The sequence below is a fragment of the Clarias gariepinus genome, chromosome 19 (assembly GCF_024256425.1).
Source record: "Clarias gariepinus isolate MV-2021 ecotype Netherlands chromosome 19, CGAR_prim_01v2, whole genome shotgun sequence".
Taxonomy (NCBI): domain Eukaryota; kingdom Metazoa; phylum Chordata; class Actinopteri; order Siluriformes; family Clariidae; genus Clarias; species Clarias gariepinus.
Genome location: NC_071118.1, coordinates 12,445,932 through 12,470,583, shown reverse-complemented (window position 1 = coordinate 12,470,583; position 24,652 = coordinate 12,445,932). Strand labels below are relative to the sequence as shown.

General features: G+C 44.8%; 1 protein-coding gene across 1 annotated transcript; it reads left to right on the top strand.

Annotated features, from left to right (window-relative positions):
* Positions 1 to 8,699: 8,699 nt before the first annotated feature.
* Positions 8,700 to 11,606, top strand: LOC128507200 (odorant receptor 131-2-like). Its single transcript, XM_053477908.1, has 2 exons — positions 8,700 to 9,592; positions 11,531 to 11,606. The coding sequence occupies exons 1-2, from the start codon at positions 8,700 to 8,702 to the stop codon at positions 11,604 to 11,606; spliced, it is 969 nt and encodes a 322-aa protein (XP_053333883.1).
* The last annotated feature ends 13,046 nt before the right edge of the window (positions 11,607 to 24,652 follow it).

The window sequence follows — 24,652 nt, the reverse complement described above, 5'->3', positions numbered from 1 at the left end:
AGAAGAAACGAAGCGGTCGGTAACAGGTAGTCGAGACATGAAACTAACGCTGGAAAATTGGGCTACGAAAGGCACACAATAATCTGGCAACGTGATGGTGGCAGAGCGTTGTTTAAATAGGTAAGGAGAATGATTGGTGATAACGCACAGGTGTGTTGAGAGCGGAAGGTGAGGTGGTGAGAAGCAAGGGGTGGTTGGGAACGTGGAGCAGGAGTGCTTATATGATCATGGCAGAGCTGTAGCTTGACGGGTTGTGACACTATCAGTACATGGCCAGGAATGTTGTCAGGACCCAGGGCTTTGCATTGATCCTGCGGAAGGATCTCCTCACGCTGTCTATGTGTGATATGTGTGTGTGTCTGTGTAAGACATGACTTGTTAGTATTTTTGTCTGTGTGTGTGTATGTATGTGCGTGTGTGAGAGAAAGAGAAAGATGTGAGTGTGTGTGTGTGTAGAATAGAGGACAATTTATGTTAAGACCTCCAAAAAGCAACAGATTTAGAAAAAAAGCATCACACCATGATGTTACTAAATGTGATGTTATTTAATGTGATGTTTCTTGTGGCTACTACCCGATTGGACGTGGAGAACTTAGTTCTACAGATCCTCGGACAAGAATAGTGGGCCTAAGTAATGTCCCAATTGCATTACCCTACATCCCAGTCCCTGTACACTCCTAAAATATGGACTGGGCACACAGTTCCAAATTGGCTAGCCAACCCGGGGTGACCTGCACCCTGTTTTTGATACTACACCGCTTCTGGTGGGCCAACATTATGGCGTTATATTCCTGCCACAATTCTGAGCACGTGGTTTGACATTTTGAGAGCAGACAAAGCACTCTATGCGCGTGCAATGTCTCCACTGCGCGCTTAACAGCTCGATTCTGCGCGTGCAGTTCCTCCCCTGCTCGCTCAACATGTTCTCCGCGCACGCGCGACTTCTCAATTCTGTGGGCACGCGCGTGCAACGTTTGTTTTCTGTGCGCACTCGACTCTGCCTGTACGCTCGCTTAACTTTGACCAGTGTTACAAAACTGCCACAAAACCAGCCAATCACAGACATCCACACACTACTTCTGATTGGCTGTTTCTCCTTCAATCAAGTGGCACACGACCGCTTAACGGAAGCATTGTAAATAAAGGTTTATAAGTGAACCGAGTTGTCTGATTTGAATTTTTGTCGATGTAGTCTAATAATGAGCTATATGGATAATTAGATAAGTAAATAAAAACACACAATGGACAAACGAAACTGGTATATACTAATACTTCATTTAATAAAAATAAATACTATTATATTTGTTTATAATATTTATAAATAAATGCAAATTTATTTACATTGCTTCCCTTATATAATTTATTTTCATTTGTATATAATTATATGTAATAATATAATTTTAATTTCTTATTATTTTCTTTTGATTTTGTAAAGCTGCTTTGAGACAATGACCATTTTAAAAGCACATATTGCCAGCTGATAGAGAAGGAACAGCCAATCAGAAGTAGTGTGTGGAAGTCTGTAATTGGCTGATTTTGTGGCAGTTTTGTAACACTGGTCAAGTTAAGCGAGCGTACAGGCAGAGTTGAGCGCGCACAGAAAACAAACGTTGCACGCACGTGCAGACAGAGTCGAGCGCGCGGAGAATCGAGAAGTCGAGCGGAGAAAATGTTGAGCGAGCAGGGGAGGAACTGCACGCGCAGAATCAAGCTGTTAAGCGCAGTGGAGACATTGCACGCGCATAGAGTGCCTTTGTCTGCTCTCAAAATGTCAAACCACGCGCTCAGAATTGTGGCAGGAATATAACGCCATACAACATAAAGGAAGGCGTCAGAAACTTTAGACCTCATTTCTCAGCGTATTTCTGGAAGGCTTTCTGTGGATCAGGGCCACATCCAGCCTCTCCTCTGGTTCCCACTGCCAAAGCAATGGCCAAACTGAACAAATGTGTAAGAGCCAATTTTAGTCTGTTAATAATTTGGGGGGGGGGGGCGGGATATATAAAAATATAAAAATTTTAAAGTGGCAATGGCTGTGCAAATATGCATGAAAAGTGACTTGAGAAAGTGTCATGTGCAATGGTCAGATATATAAATATGTATTGCATGAATGTGTCCATGATTGTCCAGTCAATGTTTAAAAATATATTACTCCTGTGTGGTGGTGTGATTGAGAGACCTTATCGTCTGCAGGAAGAAGCTCCTCCTCAGTCTCTCTGTGTTGGCCTTCAGGGAGCGGAATCGCTTCCCAGACCGCAACAAAGAGAACAGTCCATTGTTGGGATGGCTGAGGTCCTTCACGATCTTCCTGACCTTGGTCCAGCACCGCTTGCTGGAGATCGAGTGCAGGTCAAGGAGCTTGGTGTGGATGATGCGCTCAGCTGATCGCACCACCCTCTGTAGAGCTCGTCTGTCCTGCATGGTGCTGTTTCCAAACCAGGTCGTGATGTTTCCCGTCAGGATGCTCTCTATGGTACAGGAGTAGATATTCCTGAGCACCTTAGAGGGCAGTCTGAAGTCTCTCAAGCGTCTGAGATGGTAGAGATGCTGCCGGGCCTTTTTCACAACAGTGTTGATGTTACAGGACCATGACCGGTCCTGTATGATGTGAACACCGAGGTATCGGAAGCTGTCCACTCTCTCCACTGGGCTCCTGTTGATGATGGGGGTCTGGTAGTTCCTCTCCTGCTTTGTACTAAAGTCCACTATCAGCTCCTTTGTCTTGCTGACGTCCAGAAGGAGATTGTTCCTCTGGCACCAGTTCTCCAGATTTCCAATCTCCTCCAGGTAGATCGTTGTTTGTGATCAGGCCGACCACGACAGTGTCGTCAGCAACTTGATGATGGCGATGGAGTTGGTAGTGGCCATGCAGTCGTGGGTGTACAAAGAGTACAGCAGGGGGCTCAGAACACAACCCTGGGGGGGCTCCAGTGCTGAGAGTGAGTGAGGCTAAAACTTGTCCGCCCATCCTTACTGCTTGTGGTCTGCCAGTCAGAAAATTGGAGATCCACTGACACATTGATGAGCTGAGTCCCAGGTGCTCCAGCTTGGTGTTGAGTGTGGAGGGAATTATGGTATTAAATGCAGAGCTGTATATATTCTGTATTATTTCTGTTCCCTTTAAGATCCGCATTGTGTGTGTGCGTGTTTGCAAGAACTTTTCAAAGCAAAGAAAGCAAAAATAGAAAGTTGTTACTCATCAAAAACATGGCAGAATTAAAGAGATATGTGCATCCGTGTGAAAGATATCTCGCGGATGGCAATCTCCACACTTTCTGTTTTGAGTGTTTGAGGGAAGAGCACGCTGTCCTCAGGCATTGCGATCTCCTCCCTATTAAAGTCCTTCGCGCTCGGCGCATGCCTGGTGTTTGCGTGCTGATCTGGCGGAAGCGCATCAGACGGAATCCTCCCTTTCTCCCGCTCTCTCGCCGGATCATGAGTCGTTACCGCCCACTTCTTAAGCGCGCTCCGACGCTTCTGGTAAAGGGGCGAAAGAAACTTCCTCTCTCGCTTCCGCGGAGATGAAAACTATCACTTCAGAGCACTCCTCTAGCAATGAGCAAGCATATCAGGAGTTATTGGAGGTGATAACACGTGCGGTCGAACACTTACACCTCAATTGGCCGCAGGAGCAAGAGCAAATGAGCAAATCTCCTTCCCGGCACCCGCAAGAGACCAGTGTTCAATCTCCACCATCATTGGTGTTTCGGGAAACAGGGGTCTCCGACAAAGAGTTAGGTGTTCGGTTGCCCCCTGCCATGTTTCAGGATACCGAACAACTAATAGCCACCCACCCCCGCCTAGCCGAAGCGACAAAGCCTCTTTCAGAGAAACTGGCAGCCTGAAAGCTACTGCCTGGCATGTCTCCCTGGTTACAAAGCACCGTAGAGTACAGGATTCAATTTGCATGGTCCCCACTTCTGTGAAACCGGAACGAGCACCTCTGTTAATTCCGGAATTACAGACAACACAGGAAGTTCCTGAGGTTTGCTTTCGGGGGCAAAGCTTACCAGTATCGGGTCCTCCATTCGGCCTAGTTCTGTCACCCACACATTTACAAAATGTATGGCTGTAGCCCTGGCTCCTTAACAACTCCAGGGCATCCGTGTCTTGAATTACATAGACGACTGGCTGTTTTTTGGCCCAGTCTCAGGAGCTAGCGCTTCGGCATCAAGATGTCGTCCTAGCTCACCTTGATTTTTAAGGATTGAGACTCAATGCCACGAAAAGCGTTCTCTTTCCTGCTCAAAGTACGACATTTGGGTGTCATATGGGATTCGACCGCGATGCGGGCACAGCTGTGTCCTGCGCGTGTTAAATCCTTTCCCAATACCCTAAAGGAGATCAAGCTAGGCCAGAAACTTTTCACTACTTTCAGAGAGTGCTTTCAGTTGTAGCTAAGAGCCAGGAGATTCATCCAAGTGCCAATCCCCAGAGGCAATAAGGGTTACGCGCCAAGAGCTTCGTACCCTTTCTATGTAGTTCAGACCCCAGTCTTTGTCTCTGGGTCCCACTCTAGGTCTGTGTTGTCGTTACAAGTTGCTAACGACAGACGCTTCCCTCACGGACTTGAGTGCGGTCTTAGATTGCCGTACTAGCCAGTGACGTAAATCAGAGCAGGTTTTTATATTTTAATGGAGCCACAGCCGAAGGAGGGCAGCCACTAGACAAATGCTGTCACATTGGGTGAGAGATGCTATTGCCCTAGCCTATAAGGCATGTGGCAGACTTTGCCTCTAGTAATTAGGGCCCATTCGACCATGGGGCTTGCCTTATCAATTGCTCTGGCAAGAGGTGTCCCCTTGCAGCAAGTGTGTGATGCGGCAGGCTGGTCCTCTCCGCACACATTTGTCAGATTTTATAGTTAGATGTCCATGCAATGCCAGGTTAACGGGTCCTTGAATCAGCATCCCAGAATTATGTCTGAGACCCCTTTGAGGGACTGTGCGCACTGTGCTTTTGAAAGGGACTGTTTTGGGTTACTTTGCTGTAACCCTGTTTCCTGAAAAAGCAGGAATGAGATGCTGCGGTCCAATGCCACACTGCAGGCATGACTGTATGTCCTTTCAGACAAAAATTGACCTGAGGATGTTTCCGGTTCAATCCTATTTATAACCTGCAAGTGCACCTTATCAGATGACGTCACCTGACCGAAGTTATATAAGCCAAAGTTTTGGCGTGTTTGACACACACATGCTTCACAACCGGGGAACAAAGAGACTTTCCCATAGCATTTTCACGCAGCATCTCATTCCCGCTTTTTCACGGAACAGGGTTACAGCAAAGTAACCCAGGAATTTTTGGCATACAATTTCTGTTCCGTGATTTATCTGCTACGCACTTGTCATGTGAGAGCGAGGTGGTGTGGGCAGGGAAAAATTTTCTTACCGTCTTATTTTTTTGGGAAAAAAACCTTTGTTTAAATGTTTGAGGATATGCGCGTTTAGAGTTTTTAGTGTGTGATGTTATAGGATACAGGAACCAAGTGGTGTTTGACATTTTGTGTGATTAAACTTGCATTTGTTTGACAAATTTTCAACTGGCTTCTGTGACGAGTAAGAATCAATTTTTTGCCGCTTTAAGTTAATTCCGGACTTTGCATCTACAGAATAAATCAAGAACTCAAGAAGACACTGAGATGCATGGCCTCTCGCAATGCGGCTTCTTGGAGTCAATTTCTTCCCAGGATTGAGTATGCCCATAACTTGCTCCCCATATCCTTCAATCGAATATCTCCCTTCCAGTGTTGTCTTGGCTACCAACCACCACTGTTTCCCACCCAGGAGGGCCACTTCTCCAGAAGGACATGCAATTGGCTGCAAGCCTGTTGCCAACACTCGGTCAGCACCTTCCAATGTAAGGCCAACGACAACTGTTCAGCTTCTCCCCAGTACAGTGGAACCTCGGATTACGAGTAACGCGGTTTACGAGTGTTTTGGAAGATGAGCAAAGATTTTTAATAAATTTTGACTTGAAAAACGAGCGTTGTCGTGGTTTACGAGCTCCGAGTATCATGTATAACGCATGCGCTTCTTGTTTTGACACCGAGCGTCACGTCATCACAACTGAGCCAACGGTTTTTCTCTCTCTTGTGCTGCGGGTATTCATCTCCCCTGCTGGGTCTTAGTGCTCGTCTCTTACTGGTATAATCAACATCTGTGCATGCGTGTACTGTTTACTATATACGTGTGTGTGAAACATATTTTATTATGTGTCCGGAAGCGCGTGTGTACATCGCGTGTACTGTTTCTTATAACACACGTGTGTGCGCGCGAGTAAGGCTAAAGAAATTCTCAATACAGAGGTTAAAAATCTATTTTCTTCCTCATGGCGGTGTGTGTGTGTGTGGGCGCGCGGGCTAGCGTAATTAGACACTGTGCCGGCTGTGGTGTAAAACCCTCATTCACAAACACAAATCTTTTCAGAGGTAAGGTGCTGGGTCATTTGTTTGTTTGTTTTACTTTACAGCAGTGATTCTGTTGGTTTGCGCTCACGCGAGTGTCATTAGCGATGTTTATGTTAACAGTGTAGCGGGAGGGAGACGTTGATTTATGACCTCTGTTTACGGAAGTGTAGTCCAGTGCGGGAGATGCATTGTGGGTAATGCAGTCCGGTGTGTGTGAACGCGAATGTGAGATTTAAGTTAGGATATTGAGCCTGAGTTTTGTTCTTCAGTAGTTTTTGGATTTAAGTGCAGGATCCACCTGAAAGTTTGTACTATAACCTGACAATGCAGAAAATAAAAAAACGGAGGCATCGACCAGTTTGTCCTTCTCATCATTACATGAGCATGGATTAACGGGCTGTTACGCTGTCGCGAGCAACATTAAAATAAAGCAGAGAAGCTTTAATAATTTATGACAGAACAACAGTCTTTCAGTTAATGTGTGTGTGTGTTAAAACGAGAGAAGAAATTTTTTATGTGTAAGATAAGGAAAGAGAGACAGGAGGGGCGAAAAGCAAGAGTCTCCACTACTCTAGCCTCACACACACACACACACACACACACACATACACAGCGCCTGCATGCACAAAGGGAAGCGCTTATCTGCCAGGATTTATTTTTTTGAAGTTCAAGAACTTTTTTGAAAGGTAACGTGCAGGTTAATTTGTTTTATTTTTACTTAATATTTTGTATTACTTATTTTTATGTATTTATTTTTTTGGGCTGTAGAACGAATAATTTAAGTTTCCATTTCCATTCTTATGGGAAAAATTTAATTTGGTTTATGAGCGTTTTGGAATACGAGCCCACTTCCAGAACAAATTATGCTCATAATCCGAGGTTCCACTGTACGCCATTGGCCAAAGGGTCAGAATATCTGCATGTGACTTTCCACTCAGAACTACACTCAAGAAGCTCACACCAAGTTTTATCGGTCCATTTTCTGTCAGACTGGCCCTGCCCTTGCTGAGTTAATCCCACATTCCATGTCTCCCACATCCAAATCTTGGTTGCATGTCCTTTGGCTTATGTGCCCTTCCATCCCCTGCCACCTTGACTCATAAATGGGATGAGGCCTTCACAGTCCTCCAACTTCTCAAGTCTTGGGCGCTCTACAGTACTTGGTGGACTGGGAGGGCTATAGCCCTGAGGAGAGATGTTGGGTACCAGACAGATTCATCCAAAATTGGTCTCTCATCTTTGACTTCCACAAACTTTACCCCGAGGTGCGTTCCAGAATGCCTGGCAGCGTTTGTTTGGTGTGTGTGTGAGTATACTGTCACAACACGCCAAGCCATGGTCTCATCCAACAATCCTCCATGATCACCTGTGCACTGCTAATTCATACATCAACACATACATGTTCTTACAATCCCATATAAAAATCCCTATAGCCCTGCCCTGGATCTGCACTGGAAAATATGCTATTATTATACATAAAAGTATTGCTAAATCATGAATGAACTGTGATTAACCAGTTGTTTTTTGGAAGGCTGAGTTAAATTCCACTTGCCACACCCAGGCATTATTACTGCCAGACCTGCTGAATCACAAAATCACTTAAATAGAACCTGTCTGACAAAGTGAAGTATGCTAAAAGACCTGAAAAAACAACATAATTGAAAGAAATTCAAAAACAAATAAGAAACAAAGTAACTGACATGTATCAGTCTAAAAACGTCTATTCATGGCACTGTATATCTATATATAAATACATTTGACACAAAATTTAAGATGAGTTACAACATTTATAACATAATTATGCTTACCTGCACATGGTCATGTCTTCAGAAAAGTTAATTTATGATCTCTTTTACTTTAATAAGTTATGGGACAATGTTTATTGAAACGAACGTTTTCGGGGAAATAAAACTCCCAAGGCTCACTGATGTAAGAAAGCTGTGGTATATTTAAACAGTGGCATTTTGTCACTCAGAGACAGAGCTGGGGTGTGTGTACTTCAAGTGTAAAACCCACTACGCTGTAGGTGATTTATACAATAGCAGCAATGACATTATAATACGTATGGGAAACTTATTTGTTTATACTGTGTTACATATAGCTAATATATATTATTTAATTGTACATTCTACACACTGAGTATTAAGAAATGTTTAAAAATTTTATTTATATTATTCATGTACTCATAAAATCTATCTGTCTATCTGCTGTGGTTAATGGGACGGTTATGTTTGATTTTACACTTGAAAAACATGCTGTAATTAATTTTTACTTTTTTGCTGCAGAACCACAAATGGAAAACATGTCCAGCCCTTTGACCTTTGTTGATATGCAAGCCACAAGAGTGGTTTTTTCAGGTGAGAGGATATTTAAAATGTTCCTGGTGCTGACCACACTCGTTGTCTTCATTTATGTTAATATTCTGATGTTGTTCACGCTACGCACCAAGGCCATCTTCTATGAGTCACCTCGCTATATCCTCTTTACCCACATGCTCCTGAATGACACGATTCACCTGGTGGTTGCCTTGGTGCTTTACATACTCAATTCCTTTCTCCTTATGGTGGTGCGTGCTGTTTGTGCCTTCATCGTGCTGCTGTCTACATCAACGTTTGTCAATGGGCCTCTCAATCTGACTGTGATGTCTGTGGAGAGGTACATAGCCATCTGCTTTCCTTTGAGACACAGTGAATTGGCTACACCGGCACGTGTGAATGCAGCAGTGGCTCTGGTGTGGGTTCTGGGCATCACTGATGTGCTAACTGATGTATGTGCTCTCTTCCTCCTCACAGAGCCATCCTTCTTCCTGTCTCCTTCAGCGTGTTCAATCATGCAGCTCATGGTGGCACCATGGCAGCAAAGCAGGAGTGTGGTGTTCAAAGTTGTGCTTTTTGTCACTGTAGCCATTGTGTTGCTCTTTACATATGTGGCCATTCTGCGACAAGCACGTGCTGCCTCTTCTGACACCTCTGCCCATAAGGCATTGCGTACTGTAGTACTGCATGTGTTACAGCTTTGTCTTTCAATAATGTCGTTTCTCTTTGAGTACATAGTGTACCTGCTAGGAAGCCTTCCACTTCCTCTATACACAGAGCTGCGCTTTCTCACTTTCTTCATGGTGCTGATCATACCACGCTGCCTCAGCTCGCTGATCTATGGACTAAGGGATGAAACCTTCAGGCCACTGTTCAAACAGAACTTCCTCTACTGTAGGGAAAAAAAAGTTGCACCACTAAGGCTTTTACAAAACACTAATGAGGCAAGAATGATGTGATCAATGTTTATGGTGCATTTGAATAAATGTGTGCATGTATTTCTGTACATCCATAAAGAATGTGGAATAAGTCTAAAAGAAAATTTGTATATACAGTAGTTTAACATGATCACAAGTGTTATGGAGTGTGTTATGAATTCTGATTATATTCCTGTTATTTTTATTCAGAATTCATTTTATATACGTTTATACACAATACTGCTCAAAGGTTTGAGCCGTAGAGGGCTTACTTGCAAATTTCTTTGTTTTTGTTAAGTGATTTTTTTAACATTCTACAACAATACTGGGTATTATTATGAAATAACCAGTGTTATTTCATAATAATACCCAGTATTGTTGAAGAACAGTGTTGGGACACATTACTTTTTAAAGTAACTAATTACATTACAAAATTACTATTCAAATGTAATCATTACAGCATTACTTTCTTATAAAAGTAACTAGTAAGAGGTCTTTTTCCATTGCAGAAAATTAAAACTTCTTTGTGATTCCTCATGCATGTTGTTTTAGTCAAGACCTTTATAATTATTCTACCATCATCACTCAGTAAAGTTTGGCCCATAATCTGTTAACTACTAATACCCCTATCTCACCTACGGGGTTTCACGTGGTGGCCGTAAGTACGGTTCATCATGATGGCGCTGTGATTAGGTTTCCATCTTCCCACGCGTTGGTCCTTGCATAGTCAGACCCTAACCCTAACCCTACAGTAACCCTAGGTAAGATAGGGGTATAACAGCAGGAATAACAGAGACGGCATATTATTGAGGACACACACACACACACACACACACACACACAATAACGGATTGGGAATGACTGCTGTCTGGCTCACGGGTTACATAAATTGTCTGAATAACGGATTACATATTTGAAAAAAATAACTAAATGTCTGAGTAATTAAATGGCAGACCTAACACGTTAGATTACATCAAAAAAGTTATTTAAGTTACTTTGTAAGTTCAAGTTCAAGTTCAAGTAGGCTTTATTGTCATTACAACCATATACACAGTGAAACGAAACAACGTTCCTCCAGGACCAAGGTGCTACATGCAACATAAATTTACAACATAAATTAACAGAGAGCCTAAACTGGCTAACCAAGACGCCTAGTTAACTGGCTAGCAGAGACAGGACAGAGAGATCTAACATAAATTACAACATTAATTAACAAAAACTAACTAGCTAAGTATAACTATTTTAACAGACAACATAAAGTGCACGTGCAAATGTGCAAACAAGAGTAAGGTGTTACATACAACACTGGAAATAACACATATGGAATTAGGCAATTATGTAACAACAACAACAACAGTCAGTTGTTATTATAAAACTGCCCAAGGCAGGGAGACTTGAGAAGTTGGCGGACTGTGATAGCCTTTCTGGAATAGTTCTTGCCCAACCAGTATTGTCAAGTGCATTTGCAAAACCCATCTTGCACCATGATAAAACTGCCTATCATGAAGACCATCCCAGGACGGCAAGCCCAAAACTTATCTCTGCTGAAAAGGAGAAGTTCATTTGGAGCCTCAAAAATCACCAATTAACAGCACCTCGGATAAGAGTCGTTATGAAGCCTTTACAGATCAAGAGTAGCAGAAACATCTCATGTCATCACAACAATAACATTATTTAGGATGCCTTCAGCATTGGTTTACAATGTAGAAAGAAATAAAAATAAGGAAGGATGATAGAAAGTTATCCCAACAAATGTAAATAATAGAGTACCTGCTTGCAAGACTGCCACTTCCTCTATACACAGAGCTGCGGTTTCTCAACTTTTACATAGTGCTGGTCACGCCACGCTGCCTCAGCTCACTAATCTATGGACTAAGGGACGAAACCTTCAGGCGATTGTTAAAACAGAACTTCCTCTATTGTGGAAGAAACACAGTTAAACCTTTTCAGGCTTTTACAAAACATTAATGATGTGCTTGATGCACGTGAATAAATGCGTTTATACATTTTTATGAATACATCCAAAAGGAATGCGGCATAAGTCTAAAAAAATGATTTGTGTATAGTTTAGTGATTACAAGTGTGACTGATACAAGTGTGACTGATTAAGTTCCTATTTTATCCAGAACAAATACTATATATGATTTAATATTATATGCTAACATCGGTTATAGTAAGATTGTCACGTTTACGGGTCTTGTGTTTGCATGGCATAAATGCAGGAGGCAGAGCAGGCAAATTTAGAGGTTCTTTTTAATAATCAAGTAAAGCAAAACTGAAACACAACACTTGGCTTTGAGCACTACTGAAGACTTACTAGAAATATGCAAAAACACAATGACAACCACAACAAAAACCATAACTAATGCTACACGCAGGGCTCAACTTAAACTGACTATTTGTACTAAATATAACTAATTACTCGCCTCAGCTCAGGTGAGAGTTCCCATCACCTGACCGAGGTGCATCCTGGGACATGTAAGTACAAATGTAGTTACTTTACTAAAACATAACCAAAACACAAAACAAGTCTGGACATTTGTCGCCCTCTATGGGTTATCCTTTAACCCTTATTTAGGCCCCCCCGCTCACTTCGCTCTCGGCCTCTACTGTGCTCCTCGAAGTCGCTCTGAAAGTCCGCTCGCTCCGGCTCCATAGTCACTGCCTCCCCCCAAAAAACATCTAGGGGAAAGACCTTAGCTATGCCACTGGTAAGGTGTAGCATTCTGTCACGTTTGAATGTCACTCTAGGGATTAACCCTTACAAACACCACCAAATTTCACTTGTCAACTCCTTTATCTTAGAAATTTTCAGAGATGACCTCATGGCCTGTGCATATACTTGTTTGCTTATAACACATAATATAACACAAAACATGGAATAATAAGGAAACTGTAAAGTTTTTCTAAAGTTACGTAGTAGGAGAGGCGAGTTGCTCGGTCTGTTTGCTGTGCTTCGGTAAGCTTCTCTGGTGCCAGGAGAGACTCAGTCAAACACACACACACGTTGTCTGTCAGAAAGGTCTCTGTTTATTAACAGCAAAAGATTGTCATGCACACTCGGAACGCGACCGGCACTAGGACCCGGAAGTTAAGCGGTCGCAAACCAGGAAGTATAAAAGAGGTAAACAAACCATAGCACCTCGCTCAGTCATTGAGTTTTGCCGATGCCACGTCGGATTCCTACATCTAACTGTGAGTACTCACCTTTTTGGTTTCAATTCCTGATCGAGTGTGTATTTATAGGACGCTGGGTTAGATTGTGTCTTTCCCTTACTCCCCATCTGTGAGAGTCCTTAGACTAAAAGTGTGATTATCCTGCCTACTCGTGTTTCATCCGCGTTTGGGTTTACCATTCACGCTACAAAGGGCTAACCGCTAAAGCTACGTCTTCTGGTCATCTCAGGTTAGTTCTTGACAGAATGACTGAGCCTTCCGCGGTGAACCCAGCGGATTACGCGCACCTCTGCGATGTGGTTGATCAGCACGCCAAGCTCATCAACACGCTAACCGGGGAGATCGCTAATCTGCGCCGGGACCTCCAAGACGTCGCGGAGCTCCGGCGGGAGAACGCGGATCTCCGGGCGGCTGTGGATAGCGCGGCTAGCCGGTCTCCCGTCACGGCGGCCGCGGCGCCGCACCAACCCCCCCCCCTCCTTCTGATGTATTTTTGGCACTCCCGGATAAATGGGACGGCACGGACTGGAAGTGTAATGTGTTTCTAATAGCGCTTGATCTGGTGTTTGAGTTCAATGCCACCAGGTACTCCACCGATCGGCTACGCATCGCGCTTCTGGTCTCGTTGCTATCCCGGCAGGCAGCTGAGTGGGCCACGGCAGTTCTCCGGGCGGATTCTGACACCGCGCACTCATATAATGACTTCACCCGCCAACTCAGACTCACATTCGAACACCCAGCGGGCAAGGTGGAGACCGACACCAAGCTCTACCATCTGCGGCAGGGAGGATCGTCCGTGAGCCGGTACGCGGCTGAGTTCCGGACCCTCGCTGTGCAGACCGACTGGGGAGATGCCGCGCTCCGGACATCCTTCTACGAGGGACTGGCTCCACGTATCAAAGACGAGCTCGCCGGGCGAGAGCTTCCTGCTACCCTGGAGGGGATGATCCAGCTCTCCCTCCGTATCGATCAACGCATCCTCTCTCGCCCGAAGCCAGCCCCTAGGACCCTGCCGCCTGCACCCACCTTCTCCTACACCACGCCACGACCACCTACTGCTCTCACCACCTCCACTACTGGACCTGTCGGATCTCCACCTCCTGCCGTGGTTGACACCGGAGCCGGGGAACCCATGCAATTAGGACGCGCCTCCCTGACCGTGGCGGAACGCGAACGACGGTATCGAGAGGGGCTGTGTGCCTACTGTGGGTCGGCGGCGCACCACCGAGCTATTTGTCCGATTCACCCGGGAAACGCGCAGGCCCGGTGAGTGGAAGGAGAGACTCACCGGGCCCCCTCCACCTCTCCTCCACAATCGACGCCACCATCTCACGTTTCACGGTTCAGGTAAACCTCCAAATTGGCCACAAACGAGTTCGAAGCGCCGCGTTCATCGACTCCGGTGCCGCGGGTAACTTCATTGACTCTAATTATGCCAAAGATTTGGGGGTGAGGACTGAGGCGTTATCCCAGCCGGTAAAAATCACTTCGGTCGACGGTCGGCCCTTATCATCCAGCCCTATTACCCATCAGACCCAACCCATCACGCTCGCCATAGACCAACACCAGGAGCAGATCCAATTCCACCTTACAACCATCTCATCACCGCCCATCATCCTCGGCTATCCCTGGCTGTTACAGCATGACCCGATCATTTCGTGGACCCGGAACCGGATTCTCCAGTGGGGGCCGACCTGCACCGAACTCTGCCTACAGGCACGGACTGGGACGTGTTCCAGGGAGTCCGAGGCCCCCGACGTCGACATCAACGCCATCCCTATCGCCTATCGAGACTTGGCTGAAGTTTTTTGTAAGAAACGAGCTACCCATCTCCCGCCTCATCGCCCTTACGACCTGGCGATAAACCTTCAGCCGGGCTCCGTCCCTCCCCGCGGCCATCTCTATTCGTTATCCACCTCGGAGACGCAGGCGATGGAGGAATACGTCACCAACGCCCTCCGTCAGGGAACCACCCGGCCCTCCACCTCGCCTGCCGCCGCGGGGTTCTTCTTCGTCAAGAAGAAAGGGGGCGAACTTCGCCCATGTGTCGACTATCGGGGGCTAAACAACATCACCATTAAGAACAGACATCCACTACCACTCACCAACTCAGCCCTGGACGCCCTCTCTGGTGCCACCGTATTCACCAAGTTGGACCTCCGGAGCGCCTACAACTTGGTGCGCATCAGAGAGGGTGATGAGTGGAAGACGGCATTCATCACACCCACCGGACATTATGAGAGCCTGGTCATACCATTTGGACTCTGCAACACACCCTCGGCCTTCCAACAATTCATAAATGACGTCCTCCGAGACATGCTGGGCCGATGGGTGTTCGTCTACCTGGACGACATCCTCATCTACTCCCGCCACCTGGAAGAACATATCCAACACGTACGTGCTGTTTTAAAGAGATTGCTTGCTCACCAACTGTACTGCAAGCTGGAAAAATGTGCTTTTCACCAGCACTCCACCACGTTCCTGGGTTTTGTCATCTCGCCCCAGGGTGTGGCCATGGACCCGCAGAAGCTAGAAGCTGTACGTCACTGGCCCCTACCCAGGACACTCAAACAGCTTCAGCAGTTTCTCGGGTTTGCGAACTTCTATCGTCGCTTTATCCGGGGCTACAGTACAGTTGCAGCACCATTGACCACATTGACCAGGCCCTCACCTCACCCATTTCAGCTCAATCCTACCGCCATCTCAGCCTTCAAGGAACTCTGTCATCGCTTCACCACCGCCCTGATTCTTCTTTATCCGGATGCCAATAAACCCTTCGTTGTGGAGGTGGACGCGTCGGATGTGGGCGCCGGCGGGGTTCTCTCCCAGCGAGGTCCAGACCAGAAACTGCACCCTTGCAGTTTCTTCTCCAAAAAATTTGACCCCACTCAGCAGCGATACGGGATAGGGGACCGCGAGCTGTTGGGCATAAAGTGGGCTTTGGAGGAATGGCGTCACTGGCTCCAGGGCGCCAGTGAGCCATTCATCGTCTGGACCGATTACCAAAACCTGATCACCATCAAGAACCTCAAGCAGCTCAATCCACGACAGGCACGGTGGGCACTATTTTTCGAACAATATAATTTCCATCTTTCTTACCGTCCGGGGTCGAAGAACACCAAAGCCGACGCCCTATCACGCCAGTATGAGGACGATCTCCCCCGGGCGGAACCCGTGCCTGTCATCCACCCATCCCGAATCCTCGCACCCCTCCACTGGGATTTGGAGACCAGGGTCCGCCAGGCACAGGCGGCGGAGACCGAACCGGCAGGTGTGCCGCCTGGACGACTCTACGTAGGAGAGGAGAGACGTCCTCGAGTTCGTTCAGGCGTGCCCGGTGTGCGCCAGGGCAAAAGACACAAACCAACCAACTCCAGGAGAACTCCAACCACTCCCAGTTCCTCGACGGCCCTGGACGCACATCGCCCTGGATTTCATCACGGGCCTGCCGGTTTCAGAGGGTAAGGACACCATTTTAACCATCGTTGATCGGTTCTCCAAGGCCATGCACCTGGTGGCCCTAGCCGGACTCCCATCAGCTAAAGACACCGCGGAATTGATTTTGGAACACGTAGTCCGACTGCATGGGTTCCCAAAGGACATCGTCTCGGACAGAGGGCCCCAGTTCACAGCCCGGTTCTGGAAGGCCTTCTGCCGTCTGATCAATTCCACCTGTAGTCTGTCATCTGGTTACCACCCCCAGACTAATGGTCAGACGGAACGGACCAACCAACAACTGGAGCGCTACCTGAGATGTTTCGTGTCTGATCGCCAGCGCTCCTGGGCCCGCTACCTCAAATGGGCCGAACTGTCCCACAACCTACACGTCTCCTTAGCCACCAACCTAAGCCCATTTGAGGTGTGCCATGGTTTCCATCCTCCCATGTTCGACCATCAAGAACCAGAGGTTGACGTACCATCGGCCCAACAGTTGGTCCGTAGGTGTCGGCGGATATGGAATCAAGCGAATCGCGCCATCCAGCGAGCCAACACCAGCTACGTCGCCCAGCATCGCCGCCGACACCCGCCGGGACGGTTGTACCACGTAGGTGACAAGGTATGGTTATCAACTAAAAACCTCCATCTGCACACCGAATCAAGAAAACTATCACCAAGGTTCATCGGACCATACCGCATCACGTTACGGATTAACCCTGTCACCTACCGGCTCCAGCTGCCTGCGGCGCTCTGGATCCACCCAGTCTTCCATACATCACAGCTATAACCCTTCATCACTTCACCTCTGGTTCCACCCACCCCCCCCTGCTCCTCCTCCCCGAATCATTGACGGCGGTCCCGCTTACACCGTGCGACGAATCCTCGATTCGCGACCTCGGGGCAGGGGCACCGAGTACCTGGTCGATTGGGAGGGCTACGGCCCCGAGGAGCGATCTTGGGTCCCAGCACGGTTCATCCTCGATCCTGAGCTCATCCGGGACTACCGTCACAGGGTATCCTCCACCTCAGGACCGTCTGGAGCCGGTCCTGGACAGGGGGGTACTGTCATGCACACTCGGAACGCGACCGGCACTAGGACCCGGAAGTTAAGCGGTCGCAAACCAGGAAGTATAAAAGAGGTAAACAAACCATAGCACCTCGCTCAGTCATTGAGTTTTGACGATGCCACGTCGGATTCCTACATCTAACTGTGAGTACTCACCTTTTTGGTTTCAATTCCTGATCGAGTGTGTATTTATAGGACGCGGGTTAGATTGTGTCTTTCCCTTACTCCCCATCTGTGAGAGTCCTTAGACTAAAAGCGTGATTATCCTGCCTACTCGTGTTTCATCCGCGTTTGGGTTTACCATTCACGCTACAAAGGGCTAACCGCTAAAGCTACGTCTTCTGGTCATCTCAGGTTAGTTCTTGACAAAGATGGGGTTTATACACTCAACAAAAATATTTAGTTTAAACACCTTTGTTTCTGCTCCGATTAAACACCTTTGTTTCTGCTCCGATTTTTCATGAGATGGACTTAAAGATCTAAAATTCATTCCAGATACACAATATTACCATTTCTCTTGAACATTGTTCATAAATCAGTCTAAATGTGTGATAGTGAGCACTTCTGCTTTGCTGAGATAATCCATCCCACCTCACAGGTGTGCCACATCAAGATGCTGATCTGACATCATGAGTAGTGCACAGGTGTACCTTATACTGCCCACAATAAAAGGCCACTTTGTGCTGTGACAAAGAAAATGTACTGCTGGCCATGCCTCTTGATGAAACCTTCTCAGGGAATGGGATGTGTTTGGTCAAACGTGGGTTTTGACAGGGCATACAAAAGGCATGAAAAGTGCAAAGAACATATGGGTTCATGTTCAAGGTTAAGTTGTCTGGGCAGGGTCAGGTTTGAACATGCAATCAATGAAGGTCTTCGCATTCAGGTGGCAAAACATAATGAAACAGTAAAAAAAACAGCACAAGTGAGGATATGTGTTGGCTTAAACCACCTAAATCAAGCAGTTGAATGTGAACGATACATTCTACCAACTCTTGATGACATTCTACCTCATATGTCTGGTGCAACAATCTTCTCCCAATTGGATGCAGAGAGCGGGTTTCGGCAAATTCCACTAGAAAGAGAAAGTGCTAACCTCACCACATTCATAACACCCTTCGGGAGATTTTTCTTCCATAGATGGACTTTTGAGATTTCAAGTGCACCAGAGATATTGCCGAAGGGAGCTGAATAAACTTTTAAATCCAAATATAAGCAGTACTACTGTATGACAGCCGTCATGGTTGCCGTTCATTGCCTAAACTTATATCTGGACATTCTGTTCTAGTTAAGACAGACAATGAGAAAGGCTGAAACAAGACTGCCACAGTTGTTTGTAAACACACTACTCCAAGATCTTACATAATTACCACAAGCAGGGGAGATCTAAGAAGGAACAGAAAACATTTACGGTTCTTTAACACAGCTTAACGTCAACTACAATCAAGTGAAGGTGAAGAACTAACGCAAACACAACAGCCGCAGAGTGTCCTAATTCAGAGCACAGAGCAGCATTTTCCTAAACAACGTGAAAGTGTTGTTACATCCAGAGGAAGAGTTGTTTGAAAGCATACATACTTGAAAGACTTCAAAGTTTTTAAATAAATAGGCAGAATAATCCTCAGCGTCAATGTGGGTGACCGGTAGTCTACCCGGAATCCCTAGGTAGTCTTCTGTATATTTAGGTACACAAGTTACATTGAAAGTTGTTTGTATTAAGAAGATCCTGTGAAACAACTGTTTGTTTGGTTATTCTATTTGTTTGAAGTATAATGTGAAATTCATACGTTGTTACATTATTTTGACAAAAGAGGGAGATGTAATGATAGTTGTTTAGTATATATACGGTAACATATTGAATATCCTATGCGCTGATAGTACAGCGGTTACGAGTGTCAGACAGGGCATGGGTAAGGGAGAGTGCCGTGGGATGTGTGTAGAGTGAGTTCGTGTTAATGATTGTTTTGTTATTAGTACTATAATAAAGCTCCTGAACGGGAGAACGCTGGTATCACCTCCTTTTATAAGCTTTCCGAACATCACAAGGACAAGACAAGAGCCCACATAATACTGACAGTAAACAATGCTCAACCCAGTTTCCCAGAATGAACAGCTATTTATAGAAGATCTAATGAGCTACCTCGGTTCAGGTGCGCACTCTTATCACCTAACCGAGGTGCCTACTGGGAAACTGAGTCTACAAACAAAAACTAAAAAAACACAAGACTCCGGGCAAACAGTGCCCTCTAGAGGTGAAACCCTCACACAGCGTTGTTATTGGCAACTGTAAATCATATAACATTGATGTTGCATTTGCTGCTATTTAGCATGTATATGATCCCACTTCGATACATTATCCAATGAATAGATACATGAGCTCAATGAATAGACACCAGCCACTCCTTAGGCCATCAATTAAATATCTCCTCACTAGAATAAATTTATAATTCTGCATTCTGCAAGTCATTATGGTCTGATTCTTCAGAATAATCTTGTCACAGTACACCAGGTCACGCCCACGTCTCAGGCCAAGCCATGCTCCCCTGCGCCTCCAATCCATTCTCCACTCCTGCCCTTTTGATTCAAAATTCAAGATTCAAAGAACTTCATTTATCCCAAAGGGAAATTGCTTATTCTTTGTTACAGTTGCTCACAGTTGTTATCTCAAGAAAAAGTAATAAATAACTACAAAAAATAATATATAAAGAGTCCTAAAACAGTAAGTACTAAAAATATGACCCAAGAGCATTTGTAAATATTGCACAGCATTCTAATATATGTATGTAATACTGTATTATTATATGTAATATTGTATTACATATTTTATTGAAAAGTAATATTGCAATTATCATATTATTAATACAGGTAAGTTAAGGTGTTACCGTCAGTGAGTATCCACATACATGTGTGTATCAGTGGCAGCGGCTCTAAGACTACAAGGGAAGCTCCGCTTCCTCTACTATGTCAGAAAAGAAATGCTCATATATGCACTGTTGTATTTATATACTGGTTTTAATAAAAGTGCGCTAGAACGTGTTCAACTTCATGACTAGCTTGTTCAGAATCAGGTATTTATTGTAGATTGTTTGACGCAATTTTCTTGTCATACATTTCCGTGCAGCACAGCGCATTAAACTCTCCTGAAGCCCAGCTTCACTGGAGCTCTATGGGCAAGCACAGAGGAGCTTTTGTCACTGCAGAAAAGCTGGACGGTAATTGGATAAATGCACCAAAATTGTCACTTCCAGGGAAGCTCAGCTTCTCTGGGAGTGAATGGAGCAGTGGGTGGGCCAGGACGCTGGGCTGCTGCATAATGATTGGAGGAGCTGTTTAAAGAGCGGAACCACTTTTTTGATTGACAGCATGTCTTAAGTATACATCAGCACTACAGAGATTCGAGTTCAGTCCCATGCGGATTTGCAGGTGAAGTGGTACAACGAACTGCTGCACTCTGTATTGTTTGCTGGTGATATAAACCATTTTTGTTTGTACAAATCATTCTTTAAATAATAAAAGAAAAAACATATTATAGCGTTCTTGACTTTGCTCCTTGTTTCAGCATTGTTTCAATTTATTTATTTAAAATGAAAAATAAATAAAAAAATGAAAGATTTAATTATTATTATTATTATTATTATTATTTATTTTTTTAATTGAAAAATATTAAATTCTTTAATTTTTGTGAAGCTGCTTTGAGACAATGACCCTGTTAAAAGCGCTATAAAAAAATAATAATTGATAAATGCATGATGAATGAAATGTAACATTGTAAAGTTAGTTCGTTCAAATAATTAAAGTGGCTTGTGGAAGGGGAAACTAGCCAGCTAGCAAGTTGTGCATAATGGCAGACGCAGATGGTGCTAATATTGTTAACCTGCTTTTGGCAAACCATTTTACAAGGAGAGACTCAGAATTAAACAGCAGGGCAGACCAATGCCCAAGATTGATCTGGTGCAAAAATCAGGAAAGAATAACAGGTCTTTTCAGCTCTTCTGGTATGACAAGGTGAACTGGCTCACCTTTGTCACAGCACTTTTAGTCAGCCAGTTCACCACTTTTCATGCCCTGATGAAACCTTCTCAGGGAATGGGATGTGTTTGGTCAAATGTGGGTTTTAACAGGGCATACAAAAGGCATGAAAAGTGCAAGAAACATGTGAGTTCATGTGCAAGGTTAAGTTGTCTGGGCAGGGTCAGGTTTGAACATGCAATCAATGAGGGTCTTCGCATTCAGGTGGCAAAACATAATGAAACAGTAAAAAAAAAACAGGGCCTTTCTAAACCATCTAATTGATGTGGCTTCCTTGCTTGGCCGTCAGGAGCTGGCATTCAGGGGGCATGAAGAGAGTAGTGAATCAGCAAATAAGGGGAATTACAGGGAATTTACAAAAACATTAACTAAATATGACTCTGTCTTGGCCAAACAATTTCAGTCATCAGCTATGTTTTCTGGGATGTCCCACTCAATCCAAAATGACTTGATCTCTGCTCTCGCAGCCACTGTTTCTGATCATGTAAAAGGTGAAATTCCGACTGATCTTTTTTTTGCATGGCAGGTGGATGAAGCAACTGACATATCTTGCCATGCTCAACTGTCTGTCATTGTTAGATATGTGGATAGTGCAGGTAAAATTCAAGAGTGCTTCATTGGATTGTTGGATGTGTCAGGGTGTCGAGATGCTCAGTCAAGTTTTACCGAGAACATGCAGGGCTACAGTTGCTTGTGGCACAAACCTACAATGGGGCTGCTGTCTTTGCCTCATCTCTCAATGGCCCAGGGTGCTAAATGCTTCCCTGAGTCAAGAATATTTTTTGCATCTCTCTCTGGGTTCACCACATTTTTTTTTAAAGTCCATAAAAAGAGTCAGCAGGGTCTTCAAGATTTCACATCATGGATAGTGAGCAATGTGGCGAACAATTATGATGGCCTCCTGCAGACTTTTGACAAGATTACCTCGGATGAGAGCATGGCTGATGACACGTTAGACGCTTCCAAAGGCTTCATAATGAAACTCATGTTGTACACATATAAACAAATATTCTTTGAGACAGATGTTGTCTTTGATATTGTCCAGCAAAGGGCTATGGATGTTCTTTACTGCAAAAAAAGAATTGGGTCTCTCCTTGCTTTTGTCAAGGAGAAGAGATCAGATAAGGCTTATCAAGCAATTTGCATTGGGCAGCAAATAAAACTCACTCAACTCTCCAACATCCTTTCCGGTGGTAAAACGCTACATTGGTGTCAGAAGTGGGATGGTTCAAGCGCACTATCGGTGCACTATCGAGTGCACTATCGACTCCAATGTCGTCTACTGGGTGCGGTTGGCGGGGCAGGCGCGAGTGGTTGTGCTCCACCGAGACTGTCTTGCTTTATACCAGCCGCCACCAGCGAAACATCGAACTCTGCGGAGGCTGGACTGCCTCAGGACAATCTTTGCGTTCCTTCCTCCTCCGCAAAAGGACCCCGGCGTTCACAGCGCCAGCGCTGACCGCCTTCACGCCTCCAAGACTGAGAGAGTCATGGTGACCGGGGACGGTCACAGCTCGGGTGGGGGCAGTGTGGCGTGGACGGGGCGACGGCTGACAACCGTCATGCCCATTCTTTGTGTTCACCCTGTTGGGGAAGGTTTGTTTGGGCCTTTCTGGCGGTAAAACGCTACTATATATATATATATATATATATATATATACAAACACACTGCTCATTGTGCTCGTACTCTCAGCCATAAGTCTCTCTTTCTCTGTGAACACAAATTCTTACCAGTACTATGTAGCCAAAGGAAACGAGAATAAATCATGGAGGTGGTGGACAGCCCAGTAAATCTTGTAAGATTCTTTTTCTTGTTTCCACTCATTCCATTTTAGAATACTGTATCAGCGGTATTAACATTCGTGGTAGTGGAAAGTCTTTTATGTTTAACTAAAAATTGCTGGATCTCAGAAAAACTGAAAAAAAAAAAACTCAATGTGATGAACCAACTGAGTTTTATACTTGTCAACATGGAGAAAACACCATACTGTAGCAAGTCAGTGTCTTCTAACAAGTACAATACTCATTAATAGTATGGACCCACCTTTTAATTCATTACTTTTTGTTTAGTTAATAATTTTTTACATTCTTGAACAATACTAAAGATTTCAAAACTATAAAATATCACATATGTACGTAATTAAGTGACAACAACAGTCAATGGATATTTTAAGGCACGAAGGTCAGCTGTTTTTTACCAGTACTTGCAAAAACAGTATTGTCTCATGCATTTGCAAAATGCCTCAAGCACCATAAATCAAATTCAAATTCAAATTGTATTTGTCACATACACAGTCATACACAGTACGATATGCAGTGAAATGCTTACACAACCGCCCGTGACCTTAAAAAAATAAAATAAATTATAAAAGATTATTAAAAGAAATAATAACAAGAAATATAAAAATAGAAAAGAGGCAATAAATAAATAAATATCTTAACTATAAGAAAGTTGAACAAAATATACAACTTTTCAAGATATAAGAAATATAAACCTATCTGTACAGACAAAAAAGGAATTTAAATGCAAAAAGTATGTGGAATGAATGAAGTGTGCAATTGTCCTGAAGTGTGAAATTGAGCATTGTTTGTGCAAATTTGCAATATGTGTGCAAGTGTGTGCAAATGTGCATTGTGTGTGCAAATGTGCTATGTCCATGATTGTCGGGTCTACAGTGCATAGGGGTGTGTGCACAGATGAGTAATGTCCATGAGTGTCCATGTCAGGTCCTGTGTGATGTGAACACCCAGGTATCGGAAGTTGTCCACTGGGCTCCTGTTGATGATGGGGGTCTGGTAGTTCCTCTCCTGCTTTGTGCTAAAGTCCACTATCAACTCCTTTGTCTTGCTGACATTCAGGAGGAAATTGTTCCTCTGGCACCAGTTCTGCAGATTTCCAACCTCCTCCAGGTAGGCTGTCTCATCATTGTCAGAGATCAGGCCCACCACGACAGTGTCGTCAGCAAACTTAATGATGGTGGTGGAGTTTGTAGTGGCCACGCAGTCATAGGTGTACAATGAGTACAGCAGGGGGCTCAATACACAACCCTGGGGGGCTCCAGTGTTGAGAGTGAGTGAGACTGAGACATGTCTGCCCATCCTTACTGCCTGTGGTCTGCCAGTTAGGAAGTTGGAGATCCACTGACACAGTGATGAGCTGAGTCTCAGGTGCTCCAGCTTGGTGGTGAGTGTGGAGGGAATTATGGTATTAAAAGCAGAGCTGTAGTCGATAAAGAGCATTTTAACATAATTCCCTTTCTGAGTGTCCAGGTGAGTGAGTGATGTGTGGAGGAGATGGAAGATT

Bases quoted from the DNA above. Each gene is read 5' to 3' on its own strand.
- LOC128507200 (XM_053477908.1), top strand. From the start codon at position 8,700: ATGGAAAACATGTCCAGCCCTTTGACCTTTGTTGATATGCAAGCCACA. The intron at 9,593-11,530 runs GTTCAAACAGAA...CGAAACCTTCAG, and splicing joins GATGAAACCTTCAGGCCACT to GCGATTGTTAAAACAGAACT.